At 39.5% G+C, this 26331-nt stretch overlaps 3 protein-coding genes across 3 annotated transcripts in view; all 3 read right to left on the minus strand.

Annotated features, from left to right (window-relative positions):
* The window catches only part of LOC308083592 (uncharacterized protein), a gene marked incomplete at both ends in the record, with an annotated part of 31812 nt that extends 27724 nt beyond the window's left edge, over positions 1-4088 (minus strand). Inside the window, 2 exons of the mRNA XM_080425907.1 lie at positions 2677-2728; positions 3799-4088. Of these exons, the coding sequence (XP_080282033.1) occupies positions 2677-2728; positions 3799-4088 (342 nt within the window). The remainder of the gene's footprint in view (positions 1-2676; positions 2729-3798) is intronic.
* Positions 4089-7755: 3667 nt separating this feature from the next.
* On the minus strand, positions 7756-10332 carry LOC308083593 (galectin-5-like; the record flags this gene model as incomplete). The annotated part of the gene is made up of 4 exons (XM_080425908.1): positions 7756-7891; positions 8989-9116; positions 9531-9687; positions 10247-10332. The coding sequence occupies 4 exons, from the start codon at positions 10330-10332 to the stop codon at positions 7756-7758; spliced, it is 507 nt and encodes a 168-aa protein (XP_080282034.1).
* A 3933-nt stretch (positions 10333-14265) lies between these two features.
* The window catches only part of slc6a3 (solute carrier family 6 member 3), a gene marked incomplete at both ends in the record, with an annotated part of 36140 nt that continues 24074 nt past the window's right edge, over positions 14266-26331 (minus strand). Inside the window, 5 exons of the mRNA XM_080425909.1 lie at positions 14266-14301; positions 19437-19508; positions 19942-20109; positions 21403-21503; positions 23860-23959. Of these exons, the coding sequence (XP_080282035.1) occupies positions 14266-14301; positions 19437-19508; positions 19942-20109; positions 21403-21503; positions 23860-23959 (477 nt within the window). The remainder of the gene's footprint in view (positions 14302-19436; positions 19509-19941; positions 20110-21402; positions 21504-23859; positions 23960-26331) is intronic.

The following is a 26331-nucleotide window of genomic DNA, read 5'->3' on the forward strand; positions in this document are numbered from 1 at the left end:
ATTGTCTCACAGTTACAACAGCCTTAAACATGTGACATTGCTACAGTAGAAAAATGCCTCATTGCTAATTGAAATGCCCTATACTATAAGACAATCATACCAAAAACCTGGTGACAACTAGACCTCCTTCATAGGAAGGGTGGTTTAATCAACATGCAAGCGACTAATCTATATTTGAACATCATATTCTAATTACTTTTTTCACACTGATAGAAATGCAGGGACTCTCTAATGGCATGGTGTGATATTTCTGGCATGGTTCTTGACTCATATGTCAGAGGGCAGGATTACGGTTAATGATTCTTCAAATAATAGTGTAGTGTAGGAATAGTGTAGTACAACTGAGTACCTCAAATAATTATGGTGACATTAAATCGCTGCCTGAAGAATAATTTCTTCAAAATGTGCCAACATTATTTCCCCTTCAAACCAACAAACATGTGGGCGGCTTGGAGTGAAGCCTCTCCAATCAGCTAGAATAAATAGGGGGATGAGAAGGTTTAGGGATAAAGTAAGAGAGATTAGGTTGAGATGGTTTGGACATGTGCGGAGGAGGGATGAGGGGTACATTGGGAGAAGGATGCTGAAGATGGAACTGCCAGGCAAGAGGAGAAGAGGAAGGCCAAAGAGGAGGTTTATGGATGGGGTGAGAGAGGACATGCAGGTGGCTGGAGACACAGAGGAAGACGCAGAAAACAGTTGGCGACTAGGGGTGGGACGATATGGGTACCTCACGATACGATATATATCACGATATTAGGCCCACGATAACAATATATATCACGATATTCAACGATATTCGATATATTGCGATATCACGATATTCAATATATATTGCAAGAAATTTCACCAACGATATGTCGATAGTCCTTGAATTAAATTCATAAACACATAAAATAGCACCAAACAGTTCAAAATCATCATTACACAAATACAGAGTAGGAAAAACAACGTATCACAAACTAAAAAAAAATAAAAAAAACGTATCGCGATATATCGCGATATATCGTCCCACCCCTATTGGCGACCCCTGATGGGAATTGGGAATCAGCTGAGAGAAGAAGAAAACGTGAAGCAAGGGCCCTTGTAGACTAGATTGACTTGTTTAATGTTTGTCTACAGATGATCAGTACAGTAGTAGCATTGAGTCACTTGCTAGGGGCTTTGTAATTTTTCTTTCTGCAACAGGCAATGTCTCACATCACATGTGTATGATGTTCTATAGCTTTGATAGATTAAAAAGAAAAATCTGACTGTGCGGACAGATCAAGGAACGCATAAATCAAGCATATACAACATATTTAAATGTAACTACTGTGTTCTATACCTAGCATTAAGAAAACGACAACATGAACAATTTGACTCCTGAAAAGAAACATCGTTTGAAAAGGGTTGTTGACCTGATGCGTCTGAGGGATACATGACCACAACAAGCTGTTCTTATTTTGGCTGCAACTCTGGAGCTGGTGATTAAAGATGCATTCAAGACGGATGATTATGAGCCATACATTAATAATGCATGGACACTGAGACGACAACAAAGTGATTCTTCACTGACTGAATAGAGGTGAATGAGTAAACATTACACCTCGCTTAAATGATCATTTTCAAACCACTAGTCACGGTGTCTGCGCCTGTGTGTGTGTGTGTGTGTGTGTGCGGTGTGCGTGCGCGTACTGTATGTGCATGTGTGTGTGTGTTGGGGGTGTTCCAGTCTGGTAGTCAAATAAGTGGTGTACGGCAAGGTAAAAGCTCCCCTAATCTGCATTAATCTTATGCAACATAGTCGCAGTTTAACCCATTAAGACCCGAGGCCGATTCTAAAAATGTCTTCTAAATCCCAACGGTTTTCTGAAAAACGTATGTTGCTATATCAGTGGTTCTCAAACTTTTTCATGTCATGGACCCCCAAAATTATATGTATCTGGCCGTGAACCCCCATCTCAAAATATTTTGTGCCAGGGATCCCCTGAAGCCAAGATTTGAGAAAAAAAAAGTTTGCTTTAAAAATGTAATTTTTCAAAAACAGCAGATCTACAAACTCATAGCGCGGCACGAATGAGCACGAATGCGCTATGAGCATTTAAGTGTCTTGAATGTTCCCCAGGGAACAAGCGCGTAAAGTTTTAGTGGGATCTAAACAATGTTCATAGAATGCAGTAGAAAATGTTACTTTTTTGATGCCGACTCTTGGGCCTACTTGGCTTATTCAAAGAGGACTTATTAGATACATGTGGCTATACAGTATACTGTATGTGCCTATTTGGACCTTTACATGAAAATATCCATACAGTTGGGTAGAGTAAACGCTGCTAAAAAACTGTCTTCCACAAAGTAAAAACGAAATAAATAAAGATGATGTATAGGAGCATTGGAAATGTAACCTCCTGGATTCAAACACCAAACACCAAACATCCTCCACTCCTCCAAAGAGGAATCCCCGCCTTGATGATATTAGGCTTCTCATGGGCTGCAGGCAGGGCTACTCTGCTGCTCAGAGTGGGAGCTAAAGAAAATGTTTAAGTGATACTATTAGTGAGTGAGTGAGTGAGTGAGTGAGTGAGTGAGTGAGTGAGTGAGTGAGCGAGCGAGCGAGTGAGTGACTAATAAACAGACTGACTGACTGACTGACTGCGTGATGGATTAAATGTTATATTTTAAGATGGAGGACCTTACCTGAAATGGAAGAGTCTGCATCCTCTTCTTTCTGGAGCCAATCTGTAGGTAACTGCAAACACAATTAAAGTGCAACACAGCAGTCAGATTTGAAACCAAGATTAACCTATAAAATGTAGGCTATGAAAAAAAGTATGACTGAATAGATTTGTATGTATTTTGATCTGATGCGCAAGCAAACACACACACACACACACACACACACACTCACACTCACACTCACACACACACACACACACACACACACACACACACACACACACACATATAGATCTATAGGTATAGCCAACTGTTTTGTACAGAGCTGTTCTCATCATCATCAAGTTGAACTCAGCCATGCTCAGCTGTGACATTAGCAGAAAGGTTATGTTACTTTATAGCCTGGCCCTCAGTGTGCTAAATTAATGGATTTATTCTACACATTCATTGAACTAATAGACTAATACTCCTCTACATCTCAAATGCAAATATTGTGCTTTTACTCCACTATAATTATTTGACAACTTGAGTTACTAGTTACTTTGTAGATTTTGATTATTATTACAAAACCACTTCAGACCTACATATACTTTGGCAATTTGAAAAGAGCCGATCTACAAGCTCGTAGCTTGCATATCTGCTATTTTCAAAGGATTTTTTTACACATGTCATACATTTGAAAACTTCCTTCTGCATGCAAGTACTTTTACTTTTAAATATATTTTGATGCAATACTTTTGCACTTTTACTCAGGTACATTTTGAATCCCGAACTTGTACTTCTTCTCACAGACCATTTCTACAGGTATTGATACTTTATTTACTTGAGTAAAACAAATCTGAGTAGGCTACTTCTTCTTCAATCACTGACTATAGCCTACTCTATCTTCTTGAATCTCTCTCTCCCAGCAGCAACGTACTGCTCGCCTCTTTGCAGCTGGTCTATACAGTCAACTTTAGGGTATTGATTGATACTTTAACGTAAAAAAAAATCTTAGTACTTCTTCTTCCATCACTGACTATTATACTTACTCTATCTTCTTGAACTTCTCCCTCCCAGCAGCAACGTACTGCTCGCCTCTCTGCAGCTGGTCTATACAGTCTACTTAGGGTATTGATTGATACTTTAACCTATTATACTTACTCTATCTTCTTGAACTTCTCCCTCCCAGCAGCCACGTACTGCTCTCCGCTCTGCAGCTGGTCCATACAGTCCACCCTGTGTCCGGCTCTGGGTGTATAGATGTGTCTGACCGCTCCGAACGGGGGTCGCACCCCGCTGGTCACCTCTCTCAGCACCGTCTCGAAGTTGCACGTCCTCTTCTCGTTGATCACTATGCGGCGAGCCTCGTAGAAAGGATCGCCGTTCCTGTACATGAAGACGCTCTTCACCACGGGCTGCGTGAGAAAGTTGGGCTTTTCGGAGGAGCTCATCATCATCACTGTTCGTAACGCAGGTGGCAGCGTGCAAAGGAATACTAAAACGCTCGCCCCAAAACACAGTCGCCCCGGGGCAAATCCGGCGACCTCGGAACGGTCGCCACTACCTACCTGACCTGGTATTCCTAAACGTAACCTCAGTAAACCTTTCCTATACTTAAACTACGGTCTTAAACTTATTCCTAAACGTAACCTCAGTAAAGCTATGCCTAACCCTAGACGTGGTATCTCTAACCTTATCCTTAGTAAAACAAATACAAGAAATACAAGAACCAATGTGGGCGAGCGGTCTGCTAAAACAAATGGGGGCGAGCGTGTTTTGGGGCGAGTCTTCCGGTTACCAGTACGCGTGTGCAAAGACAGGAGAATACTCCACGAGCGATATCTAAAGAACTTCGCAAAGATCTCAAGCAAGCGGCAAGAACTTATCGGATCACGACGAATACGTTATACTGTAACTCCATAGCTTGACCCCCATCGTCTCTACAAAGTTGATGATGATGAATGAATCCACATGCTAGTATGTATCAGAAGCCTGAATGGATTGTCTCTTTGAATGGAGCAATGATGCTCACGGTTTGGAAACTATAATACGGCATATAAACGTTATATTAAATAGAAAAAGAAAGTGCATTTAGATATCCATTAAGCAATTCGCTCACAGGCGGGACAGAGGAGGGTTCAGGGTTATTACTGCCGCTCACCTGCACCGCTATGTGCCACAGACAGACAGACAGACAGACAGACAGACAGACAGACAGACAGACAGACAGACAGACAGCTGACTGAGGTGAATAGGAGTCAAAGGCGTTGACTGTCTGCTTCCCAGTGGTGGAAAAAAAGTACTCACATCTTTTAATTAAGTAAAGTATCAATACTGCAATGTAGAAATACTCTGTTACAAGTAAAAGTCCGGAATTCAAAATGTACTAGTATTGGTATATACTTAAAGTACAAAAGTAAAAGTAGCCTACTCATTATGCAGAATGTCCCATTTCACAAGTTTTCAAAATCTTTTGAAAACTATTTTCAAATGACGATAGGCTAGGGCTGAAGTGGGCAATGTATGTTTTGTAATAATAATCAAAATCTACAAAGTAACTAGTAACTAAAGTTTCAAATAATTGTATTGGAGTAAAAGTACAATATTTGCCTCTGAGATTTAGTGGAGTAGAAGTAAAAGTATTGAAAATTGGAAATACTCCAGTAAAGTAAAAAATACCTCAAAATTGTACTTAAGTACAGTACTTGAGTAAATGCACTTAGTTACTTTACACCACTGCTGCTTCCCCAGCATGCAGGCGAGGTATCATGGGAACTCATCTGTTGGGATGTTTCCATAGTAACTTTTTTCCACAATCCTCTCACCAAGTGCCAGAGACTTTTACACATCCATAATAATTAACAGGTAAATTGTATTACCTCATATAAAAGTGTATATGAAGATTGGGTTTATATGAGAACAGTTGAATAGGCCTGATATGTGAAATTAATACATTATGTGCAAATATTTCACTACAGCTTGACATTTCCTTGGCTTTAGTCTAACAGTTTAAACTACCTCCAGCCCAAGAGGCTTAATTAGGCACAAAGGGACAGCAATGGTTGTCATTGGCATCCCGAAAGTAGGACTGCCTAATAACATGTTTGTTTTGTGGTATAAAATTGTGTTGCGTAACAACAAGGACAGATGTAAACCAGTTGGAAACTGTTTATTATCAAGAGGCCAATGAGAATGATAAATAGAAGTGTCAGGTTTTACTGGCTGAAACATAACATTTCATTAACATGCTGTAAAGTCATCCTCTTTTAACTATATTGCTCCAAGACCACAGCCAATTCAAATGTGGCTTGGGGGCTACATTTCCAAGAAGGTATAACATTATACTTATACCCAAATTGGTGGCCCTCATTCAAGGATGACTTATTTAGCTATACATGTCCAAGAAGTAGGTATTATTTGTCTCTCTCATACAAGTAGCCAGGTAGCCTTCAGCAGACGATGTGCAGTGAAATGTTTGCTCTGCAGACTGTGATAAAAAATAGCCTATATAACAAACAAGATATAATAACAGGGTATAATATAATGTAGGCTACTGTAAAAAAAAAAGCAAACACGTAAAAAGTAAAAACTTTAGCAGTGACACAGCATATGGGAGAATAATTTAGCAACTGGGACAGTATAAAGTAGTTGCCTATGCAAAGTAGCCTTCAATATGTGCAAAAATATATAATAACAGCAGCAGCAATAGTAGCAGTATAACTAATTGTATTCTCTCTCTCTCTCGCACGCACGCACGCACGCACACGCACACGCACACACACAAACTGTGCACACACACTCCCTGGATGCCAATTCAGAACCTCTGCCATTTTCACATGGGCCTGTTATAGCGCCACCAGGAGGCCCATTTGTGCAAAACCCATTTAATACAGATTTTATCCAAACGTCATGCAAATCGGTACACAGTCTCTATAGTCATGTGATCAACACGGATCTGTCCGATTATCCATATTCCATCCTCATTGGCTAAGGTTAGCTTCCAAAGTTTGCAGGATTGGTCCGTTTTGAACTAGAAAATTCCTCAAATCATAAACACAGCTTGCGATTTCCGTGCAATTCCACACGCACATTCCCACTAGGCCGAGGAAGAAATGGCACCCTTTTCACATTGGCCTGTTATAGCGCCACCAGCAGGTCTAATTTAGCAAAACACATTTTTGGAACAAAATGCCTCAAATCATGAATGCAGTGTCCGATTGCTTTGAAAGGCCTAAGAAGAAATGGCACCCTTTTCACATTGGCCTATTATAGCGCCACCAGGAGACCACAATAACTTACCTGACCTGGCGGAGACCTGTGCTCCGAGGAGCACTTTTTCTAGTTGTATATGACTAGAAGTTCGGCCCGAACGTCTAGTGCCCCCCCCCCCAACCCCCCCCCCCCCCAAAAGAAAATATCGTTTGGGGGTACAAAATCATGGGATAAAAAAAACAAAACAAAATAAATACCCGGAGGGTCCGCCCCCCCCCCCCCCCCCCCCCCTCCCTTAGGGGTCCCTGGAGACCCTCTTGGCCGTGACCTACAGACACAGCAAAGGAAAACTGTAAAGCCACAGCCACGCATGCAAGATGTTGCACATGAACTCTGCAGCCGCACTGAGGCGCTCCAACACAAACACTCTGACATTAAGCTTCACACGACATTCACCACAATGACAAAAAAATTACGTCCGCGCAAAAATAAGCGAGGGCTCGCGTATTTTGGGGTTCAAAAATCGTGGGATAAAAATTTCCCCCAAAAAAGTTTTTTTTTTTTTTTTAATAATTTTACTCCCAGGGGGTCCGCGGACCCCCTGGGAGTCTTGGGACCCCCGCGAAACATCGCGGACCCCCGTGAAACATCGCGGACCCCATCGGCTGTTATTTTCTTTTCATGAAGGTGGTTGCTTGTTTCTGGCGCACATCTGGCAACACTGACCTGTCTGCTTGTCACAAGCCCCCCAAACGTGGCAACCCAGATGGTTTCGCTCCATGCATAGCATGCGCAGTGCGCAGTTTTTTTTTACAAGTTAAAACAAACCAATTACCTCGTGCATGCGCCTTATCTCGGATTGTATATATAGATATCACAGAATTTTTCCATTGTTTGACTGGAACATCACAGACTGCAGCTTATTGTGCTAACCCCATAAAGTCCGTCTTGACAATAGTCACACCAGGGGCCACGTACAGCCCCCACTGGGCACGTCAGGGGCCCCCGGGGGCCACAGGCACACTGTTGCTCCAGTCCACACCTAACGTGCCACAAACAGGGGTCGACCATGAGAATAGTCACACCAGGGGCCACGTCGGGGGACCCCGGCGGCCACAGGCACATACTGTATATATTTTATTTTGTGGGGGGGGGCAATTCCTGGCACATGTTTGAAACATTCTGGATGCCTTACGGCTCTGATCAGACACTGTATATTTATAAATACTTTTTTATAATTTATTTAAACACTTTAGCCTACAGTAATCAAAGTAATTATTATAGTGTCTGGGCTTGATTGTACTTACTACTTACCTTTTTGATTAAGTGATTTTTCAGCGTATGAGTCTAAGTAGCCATGTTTGTCAAGTGTCAACATTCACAAGCAAAGACTGTTACATCCCCAAATTAAAATACTAATTGAAAGCTAACACACTTAATCTACTGGACATTGGTCGACCTAAAAAAGAAACTCAGCAAAGGGCAACTAAATCACCACTGCAGTGCCTCAGTGGCATTGTTTTTAAGTTAAAAGGCACTACATAATATATGCCATATCAAAGTAAGAAATTAATTTAGGTATAAAATGTCAAGACAAATAAATGAATAACTAAATAACTAAATATTTGCTAACCATTGTAGTCACCCTATTTACATTTTACAAATCCTACAACCTTTTATATTTTGAGAATTATTCCAAGATTAGGAAACAAGGCAAAACATATAAATATGTGTCATAGGAGGTTTGCGCAAAGTTTCACATTGATTTATCCAAACTGAACAATGGCTTTGAAATGGCTCAGCAACACATTTCTGTCTCAGTGTTCACCTTCAAGGTAAGGCCTTAGGTAATCATCACAGGGATGCGGTAAAGTTATAACCGTAATCCTATAAAGGCATAATCAAAGCAATCAGCCATCATCAGTTTTAAATGACTATTTATGGAACTAACATCTTAAAAACAATACAAAAATAAATGTAATTGTTGTAAATTAAACGATATTGGAAGAAATCTAGAAAGGGGAAGAAATCCTGCTCTGACATACAGTAGAGTAAATGAAAGACTAATCAGTGATATTGTTTTTTTTGGTGGTCTTTAATCTTGAGCACAACACACAAGCCTATGACGAAACAGAATACAAAGTGATGTCTCCAGTAATTTCCAACAGGTTGATCTGCTGCAGGGTGGTGTGGCGATGATTGTAGGTGTGTGCCTGAATCCCATTGACCACGATCCTGAAAGAGTCAGCCTCACAGTATAGGATCAGCTAAAAGAGAGAGACCGTAGCAAATCGAGTAAAGAAGAAGATTTATCATTGACTTTTAATGCATTTTAAAGTGCACACTGATTCTAAAAGTCTAGTTAAAAATGGTCACTGTGGAAGATATTGATGACTAAATTCACACTTCCATGGCTTTTTAACACACATATATCATGTATTATCTTGCATTGTCATGTGCTATATGATTATCTTGCTTTGTCATGTGTTATATTATGTATCATCTTGCATCTTGATTGATTGATTAATTGAATACTTTATTAACAGTTTTTAAAAAGTACAGTGGTACAATTATACAATGATGCTAAAAGGATAACACAAAAAGCCCTAAGGGCTTGTTTCCATTGTCACTCCATCTTCATGTGTTGTACACTGTATCTGTGATATAAGCTGTGACTGTACCGTAAATGGCTGCCCTTGTTGGAAGGGCATTCCTCCAGAGCGCTCCTCACTCCCCCAACTGTTGCCGTGTGCCGTGTTACGCACCACAGCGTTCTCGTTGAAACGTGGGTTGTAATGCAGAGCGATGCCAGACTGAAAGCTAAGGTTCACATTGAAACTGCATGAGAAAGCACAAGGGAAAGTGTTGTTAGTGTACAGCATCAATTTAGTACCCAGTATTCATTTGTGTATTTGTTATTATATGTGAAAAGTTGTACTGAGTAATACATTACTCTCTTCTCAATTAACCACATGAACCCTAGCATCCCTATTCTGGCGAGGTCATAGTAGAACATTCAGCGAAAATAGGCAAACATTCATCAAAAATAGCTGATCTACAAGCTCACAATGAGTTGCATTGCGATGTGCTGTGAGCTTGTAGACCGGGTATTTTTCAGTGAAGAGATAGAGGGGAAAAAGGAGGCGACCAAGTACAGAGCCCTGGGGGACCCTGGTCCACAAAGTACAAAGGGTTAAGTGGTTAAATTCTACTGAGTAATACATATTATTCTCTATTCTATAAAAGGCTACTAAAATTGTTTTGCTGATATTTTACTTTGATTGGGCAATGACGAACATTGTTAAAACATCAGCATCTAAATCCTTAAATCTTTATTACTCTACATACTTCCTCTTCTGTTATTTTGTGTTTCTGCATGACTTTATTTTTTACAGACCATTTGGCACCGTAATTAACCTCTCCCTGGATTGTGATGGTCCGACCAGGATAAAGACCACCATTGATTTCCCTCTTGTAGGGCATCGCCTAAAAGAAACAGTAAATTAGTGTTGACTGAAAGTAGATCGAATAATGATCCATAACATGCTCTACTATTTTCAATTAGATTACTCAAGCCCATTTGTTATTACCATTTTGGTAATATTGAATTTAATCATTTTGTTTACATTACATTTTCTGCTGCAGATACAAAAAAAAGATGGGATCGGAGCAAAAAAAAGCTTGCCGCAAGCTGGTATAATATGACCAGCTTGTATATGAGCTTTATTGATTAGCCTACTGAGGGGAATCTGTCCTTTGGACAAACCCTCCACTGTCCGACTCCTACATCGGAATTGTAAATGTAGTAATGGACACAGGCAGCTACAGTAGATGTCATCTATACTGTATCCTCTTAAGGAAAGACTGCGTTCATGTGATGTGGTCAATATTATAAATTAATAGTGTGACATTTGGAGTTTGCATGAAAGTCCAATAGGCGAAACTGTGGCCACACTTGCAAAAACGGCAAACACGGCCAATAATTCTACTCTAAATGCATCAACTGATAGGAAAAAATAATCTGTGGAATTTGCAATTTTGCATCATGTCTACAATATGCATACAAAGGTTTGCATATTAAGGTTTGGCATAATTGCAATTGCTTTGGTATGAATAATAAGGCATTCTAATGATATACGCAAGCTTTGGTCCCATAATAAGTCATAAGTCCGAGCAGACTTGAGAAATAGCGGACCTCCCACAAAATAGGCCAACAGAAATAGATTGATGAATGGAACAGATAAAAGCATGAACTCTGCTCTGAAGCTGTTAAGAAATTGGTGCAGAGGAGGAAAAGGTTCAATGATGGATGGTGAATACAAATATAACCAAATATGGAATAAAGAAAAAAAAATATACCAACCAAAAAAGAACAGTTGTAAAGACAAAATAAAAAGGGATCATCATCTGACAAGGAAATAAAATTGTCAGTCTAAAGTATACGACCAGCCTAAATGACTAACAGCTACTGTAAATCTATACAGGCTGACACTGCAGACTTGATGAAATACACATACATACCTCATGAAAGGCAAACATGATGTGGGTATGCAATTGTCCCCCAAATAGCACTTATAACACTTATAGGCCAGTAGGTTATAAACCTAGGAAAGGAAACACAAACAACAACACAACAACAAATTACTGATGTGAGATATGTATACACACAAAACTGGAAATACATTTCTCGTCATGTAATCACTCTCAATTCTTACTGTCAGTCTCTCGGAGCTCGCAATGGAAAATTACGAACGCAGCAATAACACCCTGGTAACTAGTAACACTGATGCCTGCAGGACACTTCGTACTGTTTAGTGAGCATCCACTCTATTTATATGGGTTTGGTCTACCCATGTGGGTGAAACCTTCTGTTGATTGATCATGTGACTTGTGTATTGTGTATCTTAAATGTCGCAACTCCAGCACTGTTCTATAACAGTGGCTACTGTCCCTCAAACTTCCTATCTGATCTAATCAATCAACTCTCTCAACACTCTCATGTGACATGTGCAAAGTCCCCTGATTTCAACACTGTAGGTCAGAGCTTAGAATTGCATATAATTATACTTATTATGACTAAATATCCTGAAACATTCTGAAAATAAGATACAGGTAGGCGCTAGAAGGCCACATGTGCAGGTAACATGCCAATACAAACGCCACAGTTACATCATAATAATGGATTATTCTACAAGTAGTGTAGGTTTTGTTTCCTCGCAGTAGGAGGTACGCGTTAAGTGTTTACACAAGGTTCCATACCTATATGAGAGACATCATAAAAATCAATACCACAGGCTGCTTTGGGGGGGGGGGGGGGGGGCTACAAAGTAACTAGTAACTAAAGTATTCAAAGAATTGTAGTGGAGTAAAAGTACAATATTTGCCTCTGGGATGTGGTGAAGTAAAAGTACTGAAAACTGGAAACACTCAAGTAAAGTAAAAATACCTCAAAATTGTACTTCGTTACTTTACACCACTGCTAGATTTTCATTTCTCACAGTAGCCGGTAATTACATAAGGTCGCAGCATGAGAGTCATCATAAGTCAATAATGCAGAGGAGTGCCAGCCCAGTGCACTGACCATATGCTCCAGTCCATACCAATAAACGCCAACTAAATTGTTGTGAGTGGAACATCTTGGAATGTTCCACTGGAAGTCTTTCATTGCCTATCAATATGCCATGCGTGCGTAAATGTCCGCCTCCCAACCAAGTCCCGACACTCGATCTTCTCTCCATATCGTTTGATAGATGCATCATGAAAACATTTATATACCCAATGATAATAGAAACTTCACAGACTATGAAGAACTTTGAATTATAAAAATCGCTTCAGAATTGGCTGAGTATGGCCCGAGTTAAACTACCAGAGTCCTACAACCAAGATTACTTTTTCGGCTATGTGGTGAGTCCTGCACCGAAAATAGCAGACCTACAAGCTACAAGTGTCGCCAGATTTGATGACTTTTATATTCAAGTCTACCTCACTTTACTACTGTAGCAAATATTCGAATGGATCGTTGGGGCCATACTATGGTATTTCATGTATTGTTGTATATGATATCACGGCACCTTTTCCATTGTTTGACTGCTGCTCGACTATTCTGGACATCACAGACTGCAGCTTATTGTGCTAATGAGTTCTGCACTCGTGCACTCTGTACACATAGGATCCCTCCAGCGGCAATTTACCTGTGTTAATTTAACTCAGAGATTGTACAAATAAGACCCTTGCGGGTCCATTTGGTTGCATTCATTTTTATGAGTAGCAAACACACCCTATTTTAAGAGGCACCTGAGAGGGCACACATAAGATCCCTCCAGCGGCAATTTACCAGTGTTGACCGCCGTTAAGAGTATGGGAAGTCTCCCCATTGGCCTAAAGGACAGCCAATGATGAAAAAGTGTCAAAAAGGTCTCGTATAGATGTTGACTAGTTGCTCTGTCTGTTCATAGACCAGCCACTCTTCGAGCAAGCTGGTAAAAACGAATGATCTACATACTTACACATAGTACCTAAGATATACATAAGGTAGACCTATTATCCATCAGCTTTTCAATCTTTTCTCAGGACATTGGCTCCCATGACTTGAAAACATAAACATCAACTGATCAAACTCTACATATCTGCTTACGTGAGTGCTTTATCCTCTACTGTACTTTTAAAAGTAACGAGACTAGAACACATGACATGAGCACCTGTAAAATGGTTGACAGGCCTTATGTGTGATCTGAAAATTATCTCACTGAGTGATGCTTATGAATAAATCCAATCCAAATTCATTCATTAGGCAGTTCACCACAAATGATATAACATTTGACACATTTATTAAAATACACAGTCAATGCTTCAAGCATCAGTCAAGCTGGTTAGCTAGTTTCCATGAACAACAGTTAAGTGGTACAGGCACAAGGGACAGTCAGCAGCTTTCCTCTAAAGTGCTGATGGGGCATGCTGGTAGCTGAGTGGATATTGCATCAACCATAAAATTGCAACATCCGATGCCAGTCTGTGTTCCATGTCATTCCCCATATCGCTACTCTCTCCTAGAGCATAGGCCTACATACAACTTATATATATATTTACAAATAATTATAAAGCCTAACGCTTGCCAGTTGATGTGTATTTCCCATATTCTATTGGTAGAGGGCAGTATTAAACAATTCTTGCAGGTCCTCTCTCTCACTCTCACTCTCGACTGTCACTGTCTCTCTCCCTCCCTGTGTGTGTGTGTGTGTGTGTGTGTGTGTGTGTGTGTGTGTGTGTGTGTGTGTGTGTGTGTGTGTGTGTGTGTGTGTGTGTCAAACTGTCAAATTGAAGATTCAATCTATTTAATCTCACAATCTTGTTTCACGATCCCCGGGTGAGGTAATACATGTACATGTCACCATTGAATAGGAAAAACCTGTTTTGTTTCTAGCTCTCCTGTGTATTCCCTTTCACTATCAACAACTGTGGCAAGACATAAGATGACACATAATTGCTGTTGTGTACTGGATGCGGTAATGGTGCCTTTTAAACTCTATCCCAGCATAGACAAAATTGCTTTATAATTGGGCTATTCTGACAACCCCTGGCAGGTTTCAGACAAGGCAGGCCTTTTACCAATGTCCCCTACAAGTGCGAGTGGTGCATAAACAAACACACACTGTGTAATCTGTAGAGGATCCCCATTTCCTGTTGGGACGCAAACAGGAGGAACGATTGTTCATTGATATTTTTTTCTGCTGACTGATATCAAAAGATATATCCATCTATAAATGACTTCTGCAAAGCAATGTATGATGTCATTTTACCACCATCCCAACGGTTTGCAGTTTGATTACATTAATGAGTAGTTGAGTCAACTTGAGTGCACTGTACTCATTGAGTGAGTTTAACTCTGAGAATGTATGTATCGATTGTGTCGGAAAAATCAAGACTCCGAGAATTTTACTGTGAAGATCAAAAGGGATAATCTGTTTCTGTGGGTGAGCACAGGCTTTAAAGATGTGTTAAAACAGTTTTTCTCAATGCATTTAGATAAACCCACCTTATGTCGAAAAGAAATCCAGTGCTGTACTGTATTTGTAGACCGAAGTTAGAACTGGATCATTGTCTTTAGGGTCGGTGATGGGCCATGCATCCCTGTACACTGTGCACAACACACACACACACACACACACACACACACACACACACACACACACACACACACACACACACACACACACACACACACACACACACACACACACACACACACACACACACACACACACACACACACACACACACACACACACACACACACACACACACACACACACACACACAGTGAATGAGAATGCCTGCGCTTCAAGCTTATCTAAAGGTCTAGAAATGGTGACCCGCCATTATGATGAGTTGGACTTTTGTCTGTCTGCTCCTTTGTACTTAGTAGGCTACTGGCCACTCAATTAACTCAGAGAAAGCTGCCAAAAAGCACATGAACAAGCACAAGTCATGTGATCCACTGGATCCACAAGTGTACATGAGTGTGTGTGTGTGTGTGTGTGTCACTCTGTCCCAGACATAACTCGGAAAGCATCCAACCGTTCTGTCTCAAACCTGACGTGTGTGTCTCATATGACCCAGAGGTGTGGTGCCGAATGACAATTCGGACTAACCAATGGTAAGCCGAATGCTAGATGAGAACCGTAATATCACAAATATCTGTATCTTTCAGCCCCTGATTGGCTAACTCAACCCGTCTGAATAAATCTGAAAGATTTTGAATATTTCCGAAACATTTAAACAACACAAATCTTGTGTGAGGGTTCCTGGCAAAAATATTTTCAGATGGGAGTCGGCAAATACAAATCAATTTGGGGGTCCTTGACATGAAAGGGGCAAAAGCATGATCCCTTGAGAGATCAGATAACAAATACTGTAGGCTAATAGGTCAACCATTAGACTTTATTCGACTGTACAAAATAAACCCAGTCAGAAACTTCACAAGGCAAATACATAACACAAATATAATTTAGGATATAATTACTCTCCCAATATGTTGCATCCACAAGTTGAAACCAGACACATTGTGGACCCATCTGCAAACAGCTTCAGGGAGTCTGATCAAACCACGGTTCTTAACATAAAGGAAGAGGTCTATGAGCTGTAGGCATATACATCGGTATTGACATGTATTTGATAGAGATCATTAAGGCAAATACTAAATGTATGAACAGCACAGCAACAAAGCATTTTCTGTCCTTGTTCAATATAATACAGTACAATACAATACAAGCCCTATAATTTATATTTACTTACACAAATATACATTTTATAATACTTCATAAATTACATTACAGACAGTTCAATCGCATTGTAATAAAAAGCAGCTTTTTAAAACAGTCTTGAATAATGTTTCTGCAATAAATGGTGAAAATAAAGCTTTCTGCTTCCCAGACTACATCTGACAGTCACTCCAAAACAGACACCTTGAAATGTAAACCACAACAAAAAAATAAAGAAAACATATTTATTTTTGTATTATTATTACTATTACTATTATTATGTATTTGTATTTATTTAATAAATACTTGCAGTGGCACCTTTCTCAGTATACATTTGCTATACGAGGGATTGCAACTTAACCTTTATTAATGCCTATAGTTGCAAAGTTTGTTTGAAATAAAAACCTTTTAGAAAATGCACTCTTATGTGAGAAAGTAATATCTACAGCACTTAAAACCAGATTCTATGTGATTCAACTTTATTCTTTGGTAGATTGAACCATATAATGCTGAATATAGGAATACAGAATAAAACCGATTCTTAGAGTATACACAACATGATTATGACTCGAGTCAACGCAACAGATGGCATGGTCACAATAATCCAAGCTATCTACTACTCTGCTCTATAATATTGCACAGAACTCATGTGTCAGACTGCTGTCATTCTAGGCCATTCAATATAAATTAACATAAAAGCAGTAACAGAATGACAGGGATTGACTTTTGTCATGATATACTCATTGATTTGAAATTGATGAACCCTTTACAAGAGGTTTGTATACTGTAATAACATTCAAAAGATAGTTCAGTTCCATTACAGGACTACATTGATATTCTAGCATTTTAATCAACATGTTTTCACCCATAAGATTTCACAAATACCAGATTAACATTTCTCAATCATGTATGATTCAAACAAGTAAATTAGTATATAGAATACTGGTGGAAAACATTAGCCATGATAACAGTCATTGTAAAAATATGATATATGATATTGACTGAGATTAAGTCAAACAAGTTAGCTAGTGGTATTCACTCAATGTATTACCTTCATTTTTGAGGCAAATCAAAAATCACATTTCTTTCCTATGTCCTTTTTATGTTTTGTATTTATATCAGTTATTTTCTTTCCAGTAGGTGCTTGTCACAACGTGGGGAAAAGCTTCTGTTTAGCTATACAAATACATTTATATTGACCATAATATCAGAACTGTTTAATTAGACCTAGTCTCACGTAGCCAGACGATCAGAGATCGCTGCCTACTGATACGTCTGGTGACATCGAAATTCAAAGTATGGGATAAAACTGTGTCGGCACAATTCGTAAATGCAAAAACATAACAACATCACAGAACCAATGTAAATACTTTAGGGCGGGTGATGGTATCAGGATTGTTTTTTTAAAAGCAGTGGGTATAGGTTTGATACCGCAGTTTTTTGCCCTTTAAAGCAGTGGGTATAGGTTTGATACCACCGTTTTTTGTCCTTTAACTGAATTTATAGATTTTCCCAGATGTATCAGTAGCTGGAGATCGGATCGCTTGGCTACGCAAAACTACATTAGACCATGAGAGCAGTCTAAAAAACTAAAAATCTATTCCCTACATTATTTTGAGCTCCACACTGAGCTTCTTATTTATTTTATTTTATGATATATAAACAGTTTCCATGGAAGAATGGAGGTATTACTTGTTTCGTATTAGCTAGTGGCTTGGTTTGAATCAGAAATGCATTGTTTCAGCCACCTGAATGGCCACTGCAGAAACTTTTCCCACATTACATAAACACATCCTTTGTGATGGAAAATAACACACTAATGTATGAAGTAAAATGCCTTGTGACTTAATGAATATGATTCTAGAACATAAGGATGAATACCACTTCATGTGTTTGACAGAATCTCACTCATCAGAGTGCAAACACCATGGTGACCAGGCTCACAGCACAGCTTCACGTCCATTGATGAAAATAAGACCACAGCGATTTGTACGGCTTCACGTTTGGCAATTTTAAACAGTCGTCCCCTTTCCCGGTCATCAACATCATCATCTCTTCCTGTTCCTCTGTCCCTTCTGCTTAGCTCTTCAGATCTTTGCAGTGCAGCTAACCATTCATTCATCACTCATTCATCCGTCTCACTCACTGACCATTTCATTTTAGATTCTCTCCTTCCTTTATTTTTTCCTTTCTCTCCCTTTTTTTCTCTCTCTCTCCCTCACTCTCTCTCTCTCACTCTCTCTGTTTGTTCTCAGACCACCAACCAGTGATGCCACTGTGGGGAAAAAAAACAATACAATGTAGACATGAGGAAATACACAAAAACGTGGTCCCACTCATCGTTTAATCCCACTAATACTATAATATATTTTTCCTTTGCTGGTCACATGATATAGTCTACCACCAGAGTATAACCAATAAAGAAAATGAACTTCATACTGAACTTCCAAAAAGCTTACTTTTTATGAACTTAAAAATAAAATGTGTAACTATGTATAGGCTACTGTGTATTGTATGTCTATCTTTATTCTTAATAACATGATGCGACACTATCTGCTGACACTATCTGCTGTTTCAGTTTGATAATACAAATGAAGCACCGCGTTATCAGCTGTCATCATACGACGAGTGTCATGCAAAAGCTAAGCAAATTAAAGCCTGGTGGCTCGAAACGGGAGTCTTGTTTGGTATGTGGATTTTCTTTAATTTGCTTACATGATAAACTTTTGATCCAGCACCCAGCCCAAGAGGTTTGGGATGTGCGTGTCTTCTGCACCAGATAAGCCCCACATAATTATTACCCATATTCCTATAGATTGTACATTATTAGGCTAAATAACGTAGATGTTTTACCACTGATAGATTGTGTATTCCTCATTTATTGATTGACTGACTACATATTTAGTGTTCACTTCAAATCTCCTTTGTTTTTTTGTACCTAATTTCTGCTCGTTACTACTTGTTTACTAAATTCTAATTATTTTTACTCTCGAAGCTTAGATGTATCTCCCCTGTGTTTCCTATTACGGTGCTGCTATGAAAACTGAATTTCCCTTGTGGGAAAAATAAAGGTCTACACACAGAGGAAGGCTTGACGTCGGAACTGTCCGTATTTGCTGTGTCTGTCCGAGTGCATATGAATTAAAAGTACCAGAGGGACATCGGAGTGCTGGCTATTACTTTCTTACTGTGAATCTTCATGAGCTGTGCACCCGGCAAACTGCATTATATACAGACTGAGAGTGCTCGTTTTTGTTTTCTACTGTGATCAATAAAGGTCTATCTATCTACTGTATATCGAACGTTTTCTCATTATTAGTGGGCATTTACCGTGAATTGTCGAACTTCCCCTTTGTCCACTAAGTGATGATCTGTCTCTGGGGTGATGGCATAAGCCAGTCTCTGTACAGAAAGAGGAGGAGAAAAAACATGCTTGTTTATGTAACTACATAATATTTACAAATATTTAATCAACCTGAAAAGGAAATTAAAAACATCTAAAATGGTGGCCTCCTAAAGAACATCAACACCGCACTAGAGAGCTTTCTCCAAAGTGGCTGCTCACGCATGCTGGTACCACTGGACCACTGGAGCTCATTACAGTAAATGTACATTATTTCAATGAGGGGCAAAGGGCTATAAACGTATTTCATATTGCAGCTTTAAAGAAACGACACAAATGCTCAAATCTGTCTCATAGGACCAAATGAAACTTACTGCTGCTTGCAGAATATGGTGGAGATGGCTGAAGACATCTGTAGTGAAACCTTAGCTGAAACATACTGTAACATCTATACCTATAACTATTTGCCAATAAGACATAATTGATGCTTACATCACAGAACTTCCCAGGCAAAATGCAGAGCTTGTAGATGGCATAGAGAGGCACCATGAGCATGGATGAAAAAGCCAAGCACCAGCCCAACATGTTAGCCCACATAGGAAACTGGTAGTTGTCGTACTTTGGAGGGTTATACGTGGTGAAGCTCACCACCACCATGAACTGTGCAGAGAGAGAAGAGGTTTTCATTCCAAAAGACTACAATCGCATTTTAGTAAAATAACATTTATTTTGTAATATTTCAGAAAATACAAATCCTCAGTGGAAGGACGCATGAGATGTGTTGACACTATTTTGAAAACAAAACTATTCTGATGATAGGCTAGTATTAGCCTTATTGATTAATAAACAAGTAAACAAATATTTATTGGGGCGTTCAGGTGGTACAGGGGAAAAGTACCTCGCTGATAATCTGACGTGCCGAGCATCTAAAACAAACACAATTGGCGATGTTCGGGGGAGGGAAGCTGGGCGGGGAGGGGGATATTTGTCACCGGCACTGTACTCTTACGGGCTGGGACAGCAGTGGCAAGCAGTGGGAGGAATTAATTGGCATAATGACTAAACTGGGAGATCACAGGGGTAAAAAATAATTGGCTACTCTAAATTTAAAAACAGAAAAAACGAACAAACAAATATTTCTTCCGTGGAGAGCAGTTCAATGTTCTGGTAACTTAGGAGGTGTTACTATGGTGTTATTATGTGGTTGACATGATTTGTCCGACTCCTAACTAACAAGGATGGACAAATTAGCTCACATGAATAATATACTGTATACTCGGTGCAGTGGCGGGAGGGTGGCCTATACATACGCCTGTAGAGGCCATTAACCCACTTATTTTTCTCAAAAATGCATCAATTAGTTTTAGTGTAGTCATCAATACTTTGTACATTCTTTTTAAGGTTTTAATACTCTACCACTATCAATACCAGCTATGTCTCTTCTTGACACTGATGAGTAAAATGTTCTCCCTCCAACATCAAAACACACACACACACACAAACACACACCGTGCGGCCCCACCCTTCATTCTAAGTACTTGTGTCATCAATTGACTAGTCTCATTTCGCAGCTTGAAAATATTTGGGGAAAAAAACATCTTCTGACACAACTAGGCTACTACACCACTGATTACACTGTACTGAATGGTTCTGAATGGAGGTTAATAAACACGTAAATCTGTAGGTGGCAGTCTATTCATTTTTTCAGCACAGAGGGCCCTTACAGTAGCTCATCTTCCCAACACTTTTATCCATCTATCCATCCAATTTGAACTTTCTCAATTTGATGAAGGTCATAGCATCTCAACATTAATGCCACACTCAAGCTATGGCAAGTTTATTTGGCAAACCTTCCTTATAAGTGTGTATTGCATGGCCTTTCCTTTAGAGGACCCTGGAGAAAGAAAAGGTGAAGGACTGAGGTACACTATGCTGATCTTTCAGCCGACTCACCAAGAGGAAGCAAGGGCTGACATACTTCCAGCACAGCCTCCAGTACAAGCCTGGTCTCTGGCCAATCATTTCCTCAATATCATCACTGAAACGGTCCACTCCTGAAACACATACAGTATACATATAAGTGCTCAGTATGGCTTCTTGAACCCCAGCATCCCTATTCTGGGGGGAACATTCAGCTAAAATAGCCCATGTACAAGCTTGTATATCAGCTATTTTGGGCGATTTGATGGAAAAAAGTGGTCCAAGTACAGTTGCAACTCGGGTCTGTTTAGGGTTTAGTCAAAAGTCTTAAAAAAGCCTATGGTAAATGCATTCTAAATGCACTCACCACTATGAATTTTACTCAGCATGGGTAAGTCAGTTTCAATTAATGGAATAACTGTGGAAGACAAAGACAAAAAGCAAAGAGCCCTAAAAATAAACCTTTTACTTAACAGAACACAGAATACTGTTATCGTGCTGTGCACTTGATTTGTGGAATACATTATGAGTTGTTGTTGCAAGACAAGGGTTTTATCAGTATTGAGAAGTATTCATAACTAGGGTATAGCAAGCATCATATACCTGTACAGTATATGATCTGTTCATAATAACATTATGTATTTTGTTTACAGAGTTACTGTTTCAATGATGTACTGTTTGACCACCACATCATCAAGTTGTATTCCATCCTGTTGGTTAACCACGTATCCCTATTCTTGGGGGGACATTTGCAGATAAATAGCAGATCTTCAAGATCAGAATGATGCGTTGTGAGCTATCATCTATTTGTGGTGAAGACATTTGGTGTAGAGGGGGGGAAAAAGAGTACAGTAAGTAACTCAGGTCCATTTTACTAAGAATATAGGTTTTACAGTAAGTGGTTAAACCCTCTCACTGTCTTCCTGCCTGCAGGGCATCTCTAACTGCACAGCCAGAAATCAAGACTGACTGCCAGGTATTGAACAAACCTGAATGTACTCATGTAGCAAATGGTACAATAGAGGGCCACAGAGGCCAGTGGTTAAGGGGTTCCTGTCAGCAGTGATGGGACCTGGGAAAAGGCCCACCGAAGCCTTAGGCTAGATTTATTTGACTTGCCAGGGTCAAAACCCACCGAGACAGGGAGGCACACAGACCTCACTTCCCTGGGTCTGGTTAGCATTTAACACTTTATGGACCTCAGTGTCCACAGACAGAGAGCTAGAAAACACGAGACTTGATATAGAAGTTCAGATCAATCTTGTTTCCTTAAAGAATCTAACTGGTGGTCTGGCAGGTTTGGCCGATTGTTCTAATAATAATATTAATAATAATAATAATAATTATTATTATTATTGCATATTAAATATTACTTATTATTATTATTACTATTATTATTTAATATCCCCATATGGAAATGTGTTCTGTACTCCGTCTTGGAGTTCCACAGAAGATATTATCATAAAATCAACATCTTAATGATACATACTGTAGTTGTCATGTAACCGTTCAAACCCCAAGTTACATTATGTTTGTTTTAATGCTGATTTGAGAATTACAGCCAAAAAACAAAACAAACAACTCAAACATCCATGACTTATCCTGTAATGATGTTTAGATAACATTTACTCAGTTTGTTCATATTGAAAATGCAATCAAATGCATAATCCATAAATAAAGCCATTAATGAAAATGGTCTGTAACTGGTCCGACAGCCCATTATTCCGAAACACCAGTTGTTCGAAACATTTTCCCATTAGACCAACGGGCCGTTATTCCAAATTCCCAAAACAAATTCCAACTGTTCTGAAGGCCCATTACTCTGAAAATAGTCTACTCACTCTGGAGTTGTGAGCTGTCCGTGGTGCTGAAATGGAAGCGCTGCATTTATGGTGAGACATTGCACTTAATATATTTCTGTATTTTATCCTGCAAACATAATTTGACGTGCCAACACGAAGATACCGTTTAATAGGAAATATTAGGGAAGTTCACAGGATTTGAACTCGGCTAGCAGGAGTATCCGTCTTCGATGAATAGACATTTATTTTCTACTAATAAGAAAACAGACATTACTTTAAAAGCAAAGTAGAATGGTAGCCAACCATTCGCTGCTAAGTGAGCTTAAGAATACAGGAAAAAGCTAAAAAACTAAACTGTGTTAATTTAACTTAATTAAACTTTAATCAACACAAACAATGAGGTAATCACAACTGAAGGTATTCAACATCAATAAGCCCTTATTTGAACCAGAACTACTTTCCCACCGTACTGACTAAATGTGGGCCTGAGCCTGAAGAGGCAAGAACCATTATTGACAAAAGACTTGTCCGCCTCAGAATACTTAAGTCTAATAGGACCAAGGTGCATTGAGGCACAGACCCAAGCGAACACATATCTCATCAAGCCCTCTAATGTGGCATCAGCTTTGCAGGCCATGAAAAGACAGGAGTCACCCCATCCTCCTTCGTTTCCCACCCTATTTCTCACCGTAGAACCATGCAATGCCGATGGCCTCAATAAGCACTCCAAAGAGAATCGATGTTCCCGCTGCAAAATGGTCCAGCAGCGTAAATACATACATCCCACCCTGGAGAGGAGCGGAAAGAGAGAGTGAGGTAGGGCGAGAGAGAAGAGAGAGAGAGAGAGAGAGAGAGAGAGAGAGAGAGAGAGAGAGAGAGAGAGAGAGAGAGAGAGAGAGAGAGAGAGAGAGAGAGAGAGAGAGAGAGAGAGAGAGAAAACAGTAACAAAACAAAGTGTATACACATCACAACAATCATGTTATATTGTAGATGTTTAACCAATTGATTAGCAAAGAGAAATGGAGGTAAAATGTAATTTAAGTCTGGGCTACTTGAAAGACTTTTGTTACACAAAAAAGAAGATAAAACATGTGCAATTGTTCCTGTATAAACATTTAAAGAAATGGGGAAAAAACTGTTACGGCCAGCCATATTTTGTATTATATTTTGCATTGTAGTATTCTGTATTTTCCTTTGTTCTGAGGTGGAGAGTTGGTGAGAGGTGGAGACAGGGAGTGGATTGGCTGGGGGCCACACCCAGTCTTCTATAAAGATGACTCTCAAACTTTGTTGGTCAGGGAACTGCCAGCATCGGCAGCAGAGAATCGCTTCCTCTGCCCTCTCACCCTTAGACTAAGGGTCTCTTACCCCTAGACTAAGGGTCGTAACAAAAACAAAAACGGACACATTTGTGTTTATTGCGCTGCGTCGTGAACAGTGTTGGGCAAGTTACTTTATTTTAGTCATATATTACTATTACTTATTACCTTCCTTTTAAAGTAATACATTTTGTTACATATTACTGTCTGAGCAACAGTAATATATTAATATTACATATTACTTTTTAGTTACTTAAAAAACTTTAAAAAGCTAAAATTGAACAATTAAATCATCTAGATTTTGTATTATTATTATTAGCCCACAAATTAATTTTGGGACACAGAGATGGCAGATGGGCAGGCATTTAAATTATAAGATGGGATTATAAATTACATTAATGAATCTATTTATTTACTTAAATTAATCAATTCATAAATAGACATATACCTTCTATAATGTAGCCTATAATGACATGACAAGACACCAGCCTCTTTCTATACCTTTTTTAAAATTAAAGTCCACAGAACAAGGACTGCATATGAGCAGCATAGAATGCAAATGAAAGTGCTGTAAACAGTTTAAGCCTTAAGGTGCTTTCTTTACTCCAATAAAGTATTAAACATAGGCTACCTAAAAATTGTACTGAAGTACAGTACTTGAGTAAACGTACTTAGTTACTTTCCAGTTTCCACCACGGCCGCATGGCTCATTTGCATGAGCCATGCGGTTCTATGCGATCGTATACAAGCACATCACGGTCGTCTGTTACGAGTTACGACCGTCATGGATGAACTTCAACCTGGTGTTTGCACTTGCTCACTTTTTGCTCCATACATCTACATAAACGTTCAAATTTCGAATATAAAGTGCTGACCCCATGGCCACGGATGTTACAATTATGTTCGGGCCCTCAAAAGTACCCTTATCTTCCGTATCGTTCAATAAAAAGCATTTTAATCCGATTGGTGGCCATTTTCTCATAGAGTTATAATGTATCAGAGTGCAATACACCTCCCAACAGATAGGGTCACGTAGTTGAAAGCATATGGAGAAATTACAGGGGAAATGGCCAGCAATCTGATTAAAATGCTTTTTATTTAACAATTCAGAATATTCGGGTACTTCGGAGGGAACGTACATGATTGTAACATCCGTGGCCATGAGATCGGCACTTTATATTTGAAATATGAACGTTTATGTAGATGTACGGCCAAAAAGGGAGAAAGTTTAAATACCAGGTTGAAGTTCATCCATGACGGTCACGATATGACATGACATGTTTCAGGCTATAAACTCGTGCATGATCGGTTTTGCTGTTCTCAAATAGATTACCCAGAATAAATAAAATACTGGAGCACAGCTGGGGTCTGCATGTTTTACAATAAAACCTGTTATTTTACAATAATAATATGCTATTTGTAAACAGTCTGGCTATAATCAATCAGTGTTATAGGCTGCCATCGGCATTGCCTCGCTCTGCATAATGCACAACTGTAGCACCAGCACTGGTGGCCAGCGGTGGCTTATCCAACGGGCTTGAGGTGCTGAAGCACAGGGCACCAACCTTAGGGGGGCACCATGAAACAGCGAGGAAAAAAAAAACGCAGAGAAACGCCAACATTTTGAAGCAGCGGCTGCTAAAGGAGGGCTACATTGAAACGCACCGGTGAAGCGTCACTTTTTCCCGCGCTGACACCTTCACTTTGGTGGGTAACGCACAAAGTAACGTAGTAACGTAGTGTCATTATAATAATATATTACAGCTTCTCCTTGTAGTAATGCGTTATGTTACCCGTTACCGCATTTCGGTAATATATTACGTAACGGCGTTACGTTACTA

This window comes from Gymnoscopelus braueri (genome assembly GCF_963280865.1).
Source record: "Gymnoscopelus braueri genome assembly, chromosome: 4".
NCBI classification, from domain to species: Eukaryota; Metazoa; Chordata; class Actinopteri; order Myctophiformes; family Myctophidae; genus Gymnoscopelus; species Gymnoscopelus braueri.